Below are 11,724 nucleotides of genomic sequence, written 5' to 3'. Positions count from 1 at the left end.
ATAGTTGAGTTGATTTCGGGAATTAGAGATCATAGGGCCCTGATCACTCAGCACCCTGTTCCTCACTTAACCTCCTGATCCTAACACATGGTGAGTAATGTCAGTGGTCACACTCTGCGAGGGGGGGGTTGTCTAACTTCTGAGAAGTTGCTGGGAAGAGCTCTTGGAACTTGAAGCCACTGGGGGATATCTGGATGTCTTTTCCCCAGTATGTCCTCCCAGTTAGAAGGTGGTAAGAGAAATGAGGGAATTGTCAATGATAAACTGTTTGAATATGGATCTGGGCTCCCTCTACATTCATGGTTTGCCTTGAAATCCAAAGGCAAATCTGGGCTCTGGAATTGGGGTCTGTGTGAGGAATCCAGCTTGAAACGGAATCTAGATCTGTGGTAATATCCTTTCCATTCCAGCATCCCTCATTTTCTAATTTCTCACATCTGTTTATGGAAAGAAATGGAGTTTAGGGTTATGGTTGGCTGAGCCAGAGTCTTATGATCTGCCACATGCATGGGTTTTGGGGAAGCATTTGGAGAAGATCTTGTGACTGGGCCTAGTTGGGGGTTTTAATAATTGAGATGCAATGCTCATCGGATCCTCCCATCTGAGAGTTTGACGGTAGAGTCACATGTGTGTCCATCAGCCCATTAATGTTGATTCCAGTGTTGTAAATTAGGTGCTACATTGGGTTGCTTTCTTTCTTAGTGTTGTGTTGGCCATTGAGCCCTGGGCCTCATACAGTTTGGCAAGCACACCACCACTGAGTTATGTTCCTCAATCCACTTTTTTTAACTTTCCAGTTTTCGACAGGGTCTAGGGTGGGCTTGAACTTAGGAGTCTGCTCTTACTTATTTAGAGACAGCATCTCGCTGTATAACCCTGGCTGGCTTCAGACTCACTCTGTAGATTGGTCTGGCCTGACCTCACAGAGAACTGTGCCAGGGGAAAGGTGTGCCCACAGCCAGCTTTGATTTTACTTTAGCTTCTCGAGTGTGCACCACTACGCACATTCAACTTTCTGACCGCTTTGACCCGATTTCACCCTGACTTTCTGCACGGCCATGTGGTTTAGAGCGGCTGCTCCCTCCCAGAAGCAGCAACACTATCCAGGGGTCACAAAATTTTTAAATGTTTAAATTGAAGCCTTATATGCCACATATTACTCTTGTCTAGCCTTTGGTGTCCCCCTTCCCCTCCGTGTGTGCTCACACAGTGCTCTGTGCCTGCTGTCATCTCAGAAGATCTGACACAAAATTGAAAATGGTTCAGGGTAAGGGGGTTGGTCCATGACTATAAGGGTAGAAAAGGTGGGGTTCTCCAAGAAGACATTTGAGGAAGGTTGGAGACAGCTAGGGCTGTGTCCTTTCATTTCCTCTCCAAAGCCTCAGTTTGAATAATGTGCTGTCTTATTTTTCCCCCAAAGACAGTCAAATGAAACTGAACATTTAGCAGTTCTCAGGAACATCGTGCAAATGCGTGTCCATCCTTCCACCCTAACCCCCCTTTCTCATCCTATCCCTGCCTCCCTCCCCTATCCAAATTTTCCAGCCACCGCTGGAGTTGACTTCCGCAATCCTGATGGATAAATCTAGCACCCTTAGTCTTCTGCTCACAGTAGCCACACTTCCTGTCTGAAAGGAGCCTAGACAACAGATTCTCAGCCACAGGTAATGTTTTTTAACGTTTTTAACTTCTGGATCTTTTAGCATCTTATTCCTACCAGTTAGGTTCTTTTAAGAAGAGAAAGGATATAGTGAGTTGGTGATCAAATAACTGAAGTTTCCTGAATAAAAAACATAATCTTTCTTAGTTCATTTTCTGGCTAAATAAAATCTGTCTTGAAATCTTTAGAATTCTGTGTATGATTGTGTATGTGAATGAATATGTGGTTGTTGGTAAAAGCAAAGGAGGATTGTGAGCTTTCCCCAAAAGTGGATTTTTTTTCTGGAGTTCCGCTTAACTACAGGGTTAATTGACTCCTGAGGAAGAGGAATAGTTAACAGCCACGTCCAAGCCTGTAACATTCCAGTCATTAAATGTTCTGCTGAATATTGTGTTGCTTTGCAAAGAGTACATAAAAGTGTAGTCAGTATTGCACAAGTTGTATATTATACTGGAGACAGGAAATGGTTTTTAAATTAAGTATGTGCAATTAAGCCAACACAAGAAGTTAATGTAGCCAGAGCAAATTCCTAAAAAGCTATGAACTTGGTTATTAGAATATTGTCTGTCTGTCCTGCATTTTCCTCTTATGCATCTTAGGCTTTTGTCATGTGAAGCAGCCACGTCTCTGGAAAAAAAGAAAAAAGAAAACCCATGACATCTGGTTAAGATTAGGGTCGTTTCCTGCCAAAAGAGGGAGAGAGAGTGAGGAAAGAAGAAATGAATACAGCAAATGAAGGCACAGTGAACATACATACCATAGATAAATAAAAACATTAGTCCTGTTCTCTCCTGGCAAGATAGAAAGGATGCCATCAACAAAGCATGAAGCATACCTGAGTTAGGACTCTGTCTCTAACCACATTCCCTCGTGCCTATTCTCTCCGTGTGCATGGGGATACTGGAGAAGAGTGGTGCTGAGCCTTTCCCGTTACCCATTCTAGTTGCCGTGTATGCAGTGTTGGTGGGACATCTTGAATTGCAATAATTGAAATCAGATGTTTTGGTACCCGCCCCCAACTTCCACCCATTACTGCTTATCATGAAAATTACCTGCAATTCCTTGTCTATTTTCCACATACAGCCAAGTTTGCCAGCCTTGTAGTTCAAAAGAAGTGATTCTTGGGTTGGGCATAGTAGCTCAGACTCTTAATCCCAGCACAGGGTGGAAGGGGGGCAGATCTTTGAATTCAAAACCATCTTGGCCAACATAATGAGCTCAAGAACAGCCAAGACTTAGAAAGCAAGACCATGTCTCTAAAATTAAGAAAGTGTGTGTGCGTGTGTGGTTTCTTTGGGGTTTATGAATCCCTTAGGATTAATACGTGTGTGTGTGTGTGTGTGTGTGTGTGTGTGTGTGTGTGTGTGTGTGTGTAATTTTCTGTAATTTTAAGAACTTATTTCTAAAGCTCCCGAAAGGTTAGAAGCCGCCTTCCTGGTAATGTGTCTGCCATCATTTCCACATTCACAAGCTGGCTGACCTGTGACCTCCTGCCAATGGAAGTCTGCCCTAATTATTTCTTTACAGGATGTGGGTGTTCAAGTTTCTACTGCTACCCATGTTGAGCTTTGCTCTCTATCCCGAGGAAATGCTGGACACCCAGTGGGAGCTATGGAAGAAGACCCACAGGAAGCAGTATAACAGCAAGGTGCCTGGTCCTGCAAGGGGAGCATGTAGGAGGGCTGAGACCTGAGACCTCTGCTTCAGTCAAATAGGGGGCTTCCCCCCAGCAAGCAGTCCCTATTTCCTAACTCCAACTGACTTTTTCTTGTGTGCTCAGTCCCTCTGTCTGTTGTACAGATATATTAGCTGGAGGAGTGGCTCAGGAATAGCACGAGTCCAGTACTCAGCACCACAGACGTGGCTGTGTGGTGTGTATGTGGGAATGCTCTTTTGGGGAATGCTTCTCATAGTAGTGTTATTATTCTATTGTCTCTTGAGAACTTCGCATACATTTTCATGTGTATGCTCTTAAGAATCCATCATTCCCTAGCTAGACCAGACTTTGGTTATGGTGCATCTTTTCTCCTAAAACCTACTTAGATAACCAAACACAGTCTATGACTATAGTTTATTGACTATTCTATTTAGGTAGATGAAATCTCTCGGCGTTTAATTTGGGAAAAAAACCTGAAGCATATTTCCATCCATAATCTTGAGGCCTCTCTTGGTGTCCATACATATGAACTGGCCATGAATCACTTGGGAGATATGGTGAGTTGTCCTCAGATCCAGGCCCACCCACTATCTTCCCCACACACACCCCCGGTCCCTTCTAATGCTTGACCTCCTCCCTTGTCTCAGACCAGTGAGGAAGTGGTTCGGAAGATGACAGGACTCAGATTACCACCACCCTCTCAGTCCCACAGTAACGACACTCTCTACATCCCAGAGTGGGAGGGCAGAGCCCCAGACGCCATCGACTATCGAAAGAAAGGATATGTTACTCCAGTCAAAAATCAGGTGCTTTCTTGTGTGTGAGTCTGGCTTGAAGTGTGGTATTTAATTCATCACCTATTTTGTATGTTTAGGATTTTTCTACTTTAAAGAACTTGCCGTGTTACAACAAGCACGTTGCACATGTATTTTCCTGCTCAAGTAGAAATGTTTGTGCAAAATCTGAAATTGTAATTACTAGGACATAGAAAATATTTCCCCAAAAAAGGTTTTTACAGTGTTGGGTTCTTATCTTCAGGAGAATCTCAGTTTTTTTATGATCTTAACAGTACAGAGCTATGTCATCAGTAAGGGGAATAATTGATGTAACACTCATTCAGCAACCACCACCCCTCTTCTAGAGTCAAACAGGGACAGCTGGTAAAGATTCAAAACTTCCTCCTCAGGAAATTCTCATTCTTAAAGAGTAGAAATTCTAGAATCCAGGAGAACAAATACTAATAATAGCTGACGATTTCTGAGATTACTGTGCACAAGGAGTTCCTATGATTTCCATGTAAATGAAGTCTCTCAGTGCTCACAAGAGTCGATTCATTAGCTATAGTATCACTCCCTTTTTCTCTTCCTTTGAGACAAGATCTCATGTTGCCCAGGCTGGCCTCCACTCCACTCAGGCTGAGACTGACCTTGAACTGATCCTCTTGCCTCTGCCTCTCAAGGTCACTTAACTCGTGTGGAGTCAGGGTTAGAATCCAGGAGATCCACAGTTATAAAGGACACAGTTGTTATCAGTGGGAGCTACCAAGGCCTCTCAACAAAGGCGCTTGTGCTTGAATTCGTAGTGCGCATGGATGTTTTTAGGCTGCTAGGAAGATGCACCCTGTGTGAGAAGTGATGACTGACTGACAGTTTTTCTCTGTGTCTCAGGGTAACTGTGGTTCCTGTTGGGCTTTTAGCTCTGCAGGTGCCCTGGAGGGCCAACTCAAGAAGAAGACTGGCAAACTCTTGAATCTGAGTCCTCAGAACCTTGTGGATTGTGTGTCTGAGAATTATGGCTGTGGAGGCGGCTATATGACCACTGCCTTCCGCTATGTGCAGACGAATGGGGGCATTGACTCTGAAGATGCTTATCCATATGTGGGGCAGGTGAGACTCCGCCCACCTCAGGGTGGAGCCCTGTGCTGACTCTTCCCCCAGCATGACCTTGTTTGCTGTTACTGTACTGCTGCTTTTTCTTTCCTTCTTTTTCTCCTCTCCTCTCCTTTCTTTCTCTCCTTTCCTTCCTTCCTTTCTTTCTTCCTCTCCCTCACCCTCTCTTTCTCTCCTTTTTTTCTTTTAATTTTGAGACAATATTTTACTGTGTATCCCAAGCTAGTCACAACTAGGTATCCTAGGCTGCCCCCTTTTTTGAGATAAGATCTCATGTAGTCCACATTGGCTTTGAACTTACTATGTAGCTGAGGATAACCCTGAACTCCTCTTGCCTTGACCTTTCAAGTGCTGGTTTCCCAGGCCTGGGTCCCACACATGGCTATCCTGCTTCCTTAATAAAATGGCCATAGAAAGCCAAAATCTCCATAATGTAGAAAAACTTTGAGCATCTCACCAGTTCCATGGAGTTTTTAGTGTAGATAAGACTGGTAGGCAATAGAATTCTTTGTGATGCGAACCTCTGAGAGAGGAGCAGCAAGTTTCAGTGATACAAATGTTGGTGACTGTCTGCTAAAGTGTGTGCTCAGCGTATTTCCTTAAAAGGTTGACTTATCCTTGATTTTTAAGGAGATATTACAAGCTCAAATTCATTATGCAGTCTGTAGCAAAAACCAAATTTTTATAAAATGTATTATTATATGTATTTGTGTAGACAGTGCATGTCAGTATGTGCAGATGGGCTCGTGCTTTCTGAAGCCCAGAGAAAAACTTTCTAGATTCTCTCCTTCCACCATGGGCCCTGGACATCAAACTCTAGTTAGCAGGCTTATTCGGCAAGAGTTTTACCTACTAAGCCGTCTCATCAAACAAGATGTATCCACCAAGCCTGCTTATCCGGCACAGCCTTTCCTCCCACGTGTTCATGTAAGACTTTTATAATACAGAATCACCTGGGCTTGAAGGTGTCTGTATCTTAAAATTTACTCTATAATGTCAAATTGTTTGCCTGCAGTATATAAGAAGTCCCACTAATTCACTGTCACATCCCTGGCCATCTGTGTTTCTTCTTTTAAACTGAGGATGAGAGCCCAGGGGGCATGCCTGTAATCCAGCACCTGGGGTGGGACACGAGGGTTAGGAGTTCAAGATCATCCTAAACTACATGGTGAATCTGAATGTAGCCAGCCTGAGCTACATGAACTCCTCTATGGGGGGAGGATGGAACAAAACACCAAAACCCAAAATAAAATAGTAAAGGAGAGACACTCTTATAGAGTCTAGTCTACTGCTTGTTCATGTGCTGACATTACTTAACATATTTCCCACTCACCAATTAAAGGATAGATTTGAGAAAAGTATAAACTAAAGAACTAGGAATTAGTCACTTAACAATTGACAACTTTCATCTTTTTAGAAAATTATTCTTTATTTTATGTGTATGAGTGAGTGCATGTACATCATGTGTGTGCCTGGTGCCCCACCCCAGAGGTCAGAAGGACATTGAACCCCTGGAGCTGGAGTTACAGATGTTGTCAGCCACCCTGTGAGTGCTGGGAGCCACACCTCGGTCCTCTGAAAAAGCAGGTCCTCTTAACTGCTGACCTGTCCCTCCAGTCTGGCTAGCACAGTTTAGCCAGCACTACACTCATCAAATTATTGAGAATTTTTTTTTGACTTAAAGTTTTGTTTGCTTTGAGATTGTAGTCCAGACCGGCCTTAGTACACACAGACCCAGCCGCTCTGCCTCCTAAGTGGGTCAAAGTCTGTGCCAGGCCAGGCCCTGATACTTACTAAGTCCACATTCACAAGATACTTCGTTTCATTTGTAGATATGATATTTCAATTGCTCAAGATCCTCTCTCTCTCTCTCTCTCTCTCTCTCTGCCTCTCTCTCTCTGCCTCTCTCTCTCTCTCTCTCTCTCTCTCTTTCTCTTTGAGATCATGCAATGCCAAGGCTTAGCTTGAATTTGAGATCCTCTGTATCATGCTGAGCTCACAGGAATGTTGCCACACAACTATGTCTTGTTGATCTGAGAAGTTTAACACCAGAATCATGTGACAGAGAACAAACAGGTTTTGAGAAATTCAGGCAGTAAGTCACTGTCACCTTAGACATCAAATGCTGGCAGTACTGTTGGTGTTAGATATGTGCTCTTACAGATCCTACCTTAGTGCGTTCAAGGTCTGGTATGTAGGAGAAGAGCTGCCATGAAAAGTGTATCACCTTGACAGACCTCGTATTGTTAGTGAGGCCTGCAAAGCTTGCATGGTCTTGAAAGGTCAGAAGTTAAATTACTTAGCTATTAATTTATTTTCATGTCATGTTATGTACATGTTTCTGTCTCTGATAAAACCATAAACTCTTTTGCCCATACTAGCATTGTTGAGTTGTATACAGTGATCAAGGTCATCTCTCGAGCTGGGCTTGGTGTTGGTAAACTCCCCAAGGAGCAGCTGGTACCTTCCTGCACCCTGAGCTTTACATATACTGTCCAGGCGGAAAATAATTTGCATTAAAAAAAAACCTTTTATTTGAAAAATGTTTTCATATCCTGCATTAGTAAAAACTGTCTCTCAGGGTGGGAGAGCTGGAGCATGCTTGTAATCCCAGCGCAGAGGCCAGAGGGGGTCAGGAGTTTAGGGTCATCACTATATAATTATGTAGTGAGTTCAAGGCTAGCCTGCTACATGGCACACAGTCTCAAGAAGAAGAAGATGCTGCTGACAAGAGCTGGAGAGACAGCACAACGACCAGGAGAAACAGTCTCTTTTGTGGAGACAGTGCATCAGCCAGGAGAAAGTCTCTTCTCTTGTGGAGACAGCGCAGCGGACAGGAGAAACAGTCTCTTCTCTTGTGGAGTTGATTTTTGTGAGAAAGCAGGAAACCACTTGACCTTTTTTCCCCACATTTTTTGTTTTTTTGTTTTTGAGACAGGATCCTACTATGTAGCCCAGGCTGGCTTTAAACTCATGGCAATCCTCCTGCCTCTGCCTCTTAATTGCTGGGTTTACCAGTACGCATTACCAAATCTGGCTTCTTTTCATAGTTTTCTAAAATGATAAGACCCAAAGGCTGGTCCATTGCCACTAACGTTGGTTGCTTTCTTACCAGCTTACTGCCAGTTGATTAACTACAGTCCTATTCCACCTTTGATTTTTCTTTCCAGGATCAGAGTTGTATGTACAACCCAACAGCAAAGGCAGCCAAATGCAGAGGGTACAGAGAGATTCCTGTGGGGAGTGAGAAAGCCCTGAAGAGAGCAGTGGCTCGGGTGGGACCTATCTCTGTGTCAATTGACGCAAGCTTGACATCTTTCCAGTTTTACAGCAGAGGTGAGAGCCTCTCCCTGTGGAGTGCCCTCTTCTAGGATATGGGTGTGGTCCCGATGCCATCTGCTAAGTCTGGTAACTGCTGCAGCACAGGGTCCTCAGTTGTAAACCCTGACCGAAACAAGGGACCACAGAGAACCCTGGCTTCTTTCGTAGGTGTGTACTATGATGAAAATTGCGACCGTGAGAATGTGAACCATGCAGTGTTGGTGGTGGGCTATGGCGTCCAGAAGGGAAACAAGCACTGGATAATTAAAAACAGGTAACAGTCAGAGCAACAGAGGAACAGTCCGTCTTCCCCTTTGTAACACTGATGGGTGGACAATAATGTCCAAAGTATATGCTGGTCAGCTGCTCCTGTGCACAACGCTTCGCTGCACACAGACAGAGGGGCCGGTACTTGTGTCAGGAAGACGTTGCAGTTCTTTCCCAGCACTCTCTCCGTCTCGCCCGGTTCTACTCCAAATGTCCCCTCCCAGAGTAAAGCTAAGCGCCCTAGATGACAGTAAAGGCCGCTCAGCCTAATGTTTTGTTTGGTTGGCCGATGGATTTTGATTTTTTGAGACAGGGTCTCCTATGGCTCAGGTTAGCTTTGATCTCAATATGGCCCCGAACTCTTCAACATTATCTTAATTCACTCCTCAGATCTGTCTCCCACATGGATTTGCTTTATACTCTTGTATTAGCCACGTTGTCATAACACATCTCCCTTTCCCATCTGTCATCAATTTTACAGCCTTTACCTCCTCCTATCCCCACAGACGCCAAGTCTGTTTATCCTTCAGGTTCTGCCTTAAATACCACTTCTTCCTCATCTCTCCTCCTCCTAGAGACAGGCTTCTTGAAGTTGCTGTGTAGACCACGCTAGGATAGAACTCACTGAGATCCTCCTACCTCTGCCTCCCGGGTGCTGGGATTAAAGCCATGTACCACCACACTCAGCCATCTCAAGTATCTGTAAGACCTTGCTTTAGTTTCTTCGGTTGCTGTGGTAGAGGATTCTGACTAAGTCAGCAAAGGAAGACAAGGCTTAGCTCTGTCTCAGGGCACCGGAATGTGGTAGCAGCATCTCAGTGGCAGGAGCTGAGGCTGCTGTCACATCTCAGCCACAGTCAGGAACAGAGAGCTAGTGCTGGGCTACTCCAGGCTCTGTCCCGGAAATAGTTCTCTCACATCAGTTAACATAATGGAGATAATGCCCTTAAAAATAAGACCCAGCCAGTGCTGGTGGCTCACACCTTTATCCCAGCACTCGGGAGGCAGAAACAGGCCAATCTCTGTGAGTTCGAGATCAGCCTGGTCTTCATAGTGAGTTCCAGGACAGCCAGGGCTACACAGAGAAACTCTGTCTCAAAAAAACAAAAACAAACAAACAAGAAAAACCACATTGGCATTCTAGCTGGGCAGTGGTGGTGCAAGCCTTTAATCTCAGCACTCAGGAGGCAGAAGCAGGCAGATCTCTGAGTTCGAGGTCAGCCTGGTCTATCAGAGCTAGGTTCAGGACTGGCTCCAAAGCTACATAGGAACCCTGTCTCAAAAAACTAAAAAAATAAAAAAAAAACTTGCTCATTTTTTAAAAAAATATTTATTTATTTATTTATTTATTTATTTATTTATTATGTATACACCGTGTTCTGCCTGAATGTGGTCCTGCAGGCCAGAAGAGGGCACCAGACCCCATTACAGATGGTTGTGAGCCACCATGTGGTTGCTGGGAATTGAACTCAGGACCTCTGGAAGAGCAGGCAGTGCTCTTAACCTCGAGCCATCTCTCCAGCCCCTTACTCATTTTTTGTATATTATCAGTGCCTAGTAAAATACAGTATGTGTTTTAAGGACTGTATAGATAAGATGCTAAGTATTTTTCTCAATTGGCTCTACAGCTGGGGAGAGAGCTGGGGAAACAAAGGATATATTCTCTTGGCTCGAAATAAAAACAACACCTGTGGCATTACCAACCTGGCCAGTTTCCCCAAGATGTGACTCCAGCCAGCCAAGACGTCCTGTTCTCCGTTCCTTCTTGGATGGTGCCATGTGGAGGTGTATTTGGAAGGGAGTTGAGAAAGTGCTCCTGAAGTGGGCATGCCCCTGGTGACACCTCTGTAACTTTCCCTCTCTCCACCCAGTTCTCCGAGGCTAAGATCTGGTCCTGACTCACTGGACTCTGATGTCTGGGGGCTGATACTGTGCAGATAAACAGTGGAGGTCTCCAGCAGGCTGGAGTGACCTCCCCAAGTCCCTGTCTCCAGTGCCGAGATCACAGACCTGTTCATGATTCTTCAACATATTTGCATGATATAAGAATTGTGTGTTCTTTTCCTTCTTTGCATTTGAAATGAAATATCTCATTTACAATTTAATAAATGACATTGTATCCATACTCACATCGGATATGGTACGAGGCAGCATTTATTAAGTACTTACTGTATTATGAAAACTATACATCTCTGGGATTAAGTGCACCCGAGAAGATATCTCAGTATTTAAAACTGCCATGAAGCTGGGCACAGCGGCCTGTTCCCGAGGTCCCAGCACTTGAGAGACGGTGACATGCGTACCTACGCCTTCAAAAATCAGGTTTTCTTACATTGTTTTAATTTTATTTTATTTTTGAGATAGAGCCTCAACTAGATAAAACTGTCCTCAAACTCACTATGAACCCGAGATAGACCATGAACTAAACTCCTGGTCAAAGTTTTGTTTTCTTTTTAAGAAAAACAAACTAGTCTCTTGTAGCGTATGCTGGCCTCAGATCCAAGATCCTCCTGTCTCTGCCTCCCAGAGATGGCGTTATGGTCTTGTGCAGCGCTGTGACAGGCTGAAGATGCTTTAGTAACAGATTTTAGGATGTGTCGCTGCTAGACCAGTGGTTCTCAACCTCCCCAGTACTGCAGCCCTTTAATGCAGTTCCTCATGTTGTGGTGACCCCAACCATAAGATTATTTTCACTGCTACTTCATAACTGTAATCTTGCTAGTGTTGTGAATTGTAATGTAAACATCTGTGTTTTCCAATGGTCTTAGATGATCCCGTGGAAAGGTATTTCAACTTCAAAGGGGTTGCGACCCACAGGTTGAGAACCACTGTGCTAGAGACGTAAATTAGTACAACCTGTTTTTCCATTTTCCACAAAGTACTTATCCCATGACAAAGAGTTTACAGCTAATGAATCTTCATTGTCATGC

General features: G+C 44.2%; 1 protein-coding gene across 1 annotated transcript; it reads left to right on the top strand.

Moving 5' to 3' along the window:
* The first annotated feature begins 47 nt into the window (after positions 1 to 47).
* Positions 48 to 10,923, top strand: Ctsk (cathepsin K). Its single transcript, XM_048427991.3, has 8 exons — positions 48 to 1,664; positions 3,188 to 3,308; positions 3,752 to 3,874; positions 3,965 to 4,123; positions 4,985 to 5,203; positions 8,377 to 8,542; positions 8,696 to 8,801; positions 10,423 to 10,923. The coding sequence occupies exons 2-8, from the start codon at positions 3,189 to 3,191 to the stop codon at positions 10,520 to 10,522; spliced, it is 993 nt and encodes a 330-aa protein (XP_048283948.1). The 5' UTR covers positions 48 to 1,664; position 3,188; the 3' UTR covers positions 10,523 to 10,923.
* The last annotated feature ends 801 nt before the right edge of the window (positions 10,924 to 11,724 follow it).

Source organism: Myodes glareolus, chromosome 17 (genome assembly GCF_982192425.1).
Source record: "Myodes glareolus chromosome 17, mMyoGla1.1, whole genome shotgun sequence".
Classification (NCBI taxonomy): Eukaryota; Metazoa; Chordata; class Mammalia; order Rodentia; family Cricetidae; genus Myodes; species Myodes glareolus.
Note: the sequence above shows the minus strand (reverse complement) of the source record. Positions and strands in the feature narration are given on the sequence as shown.

Excerpts from the sequence above, each read along its gene's own strand:
- Ctsk (XM_048427991.3), top strand. The coding sequence starts at position 3,189 with ATGTGGGTGTTCAAGTTTCTACTGCTACCCATGTTGAGCTTTGCTCTC. Across the intron at positions 5,204-8,376 it reads CTTATCCATATGTGGGGCAG|GATCAGAGTTGTATGTACAA; the intron begins GTGAGACTCCGC and ends TTTTCTTTCCAG. Across the intron at positions 8,802-10,422 it reads CACTGGATAATTAAAAACAG|CTGGGGAGAGAGCTGGGGAA; the intron begins GTAACAGTCAGA and ends TTGGCTCTACAG.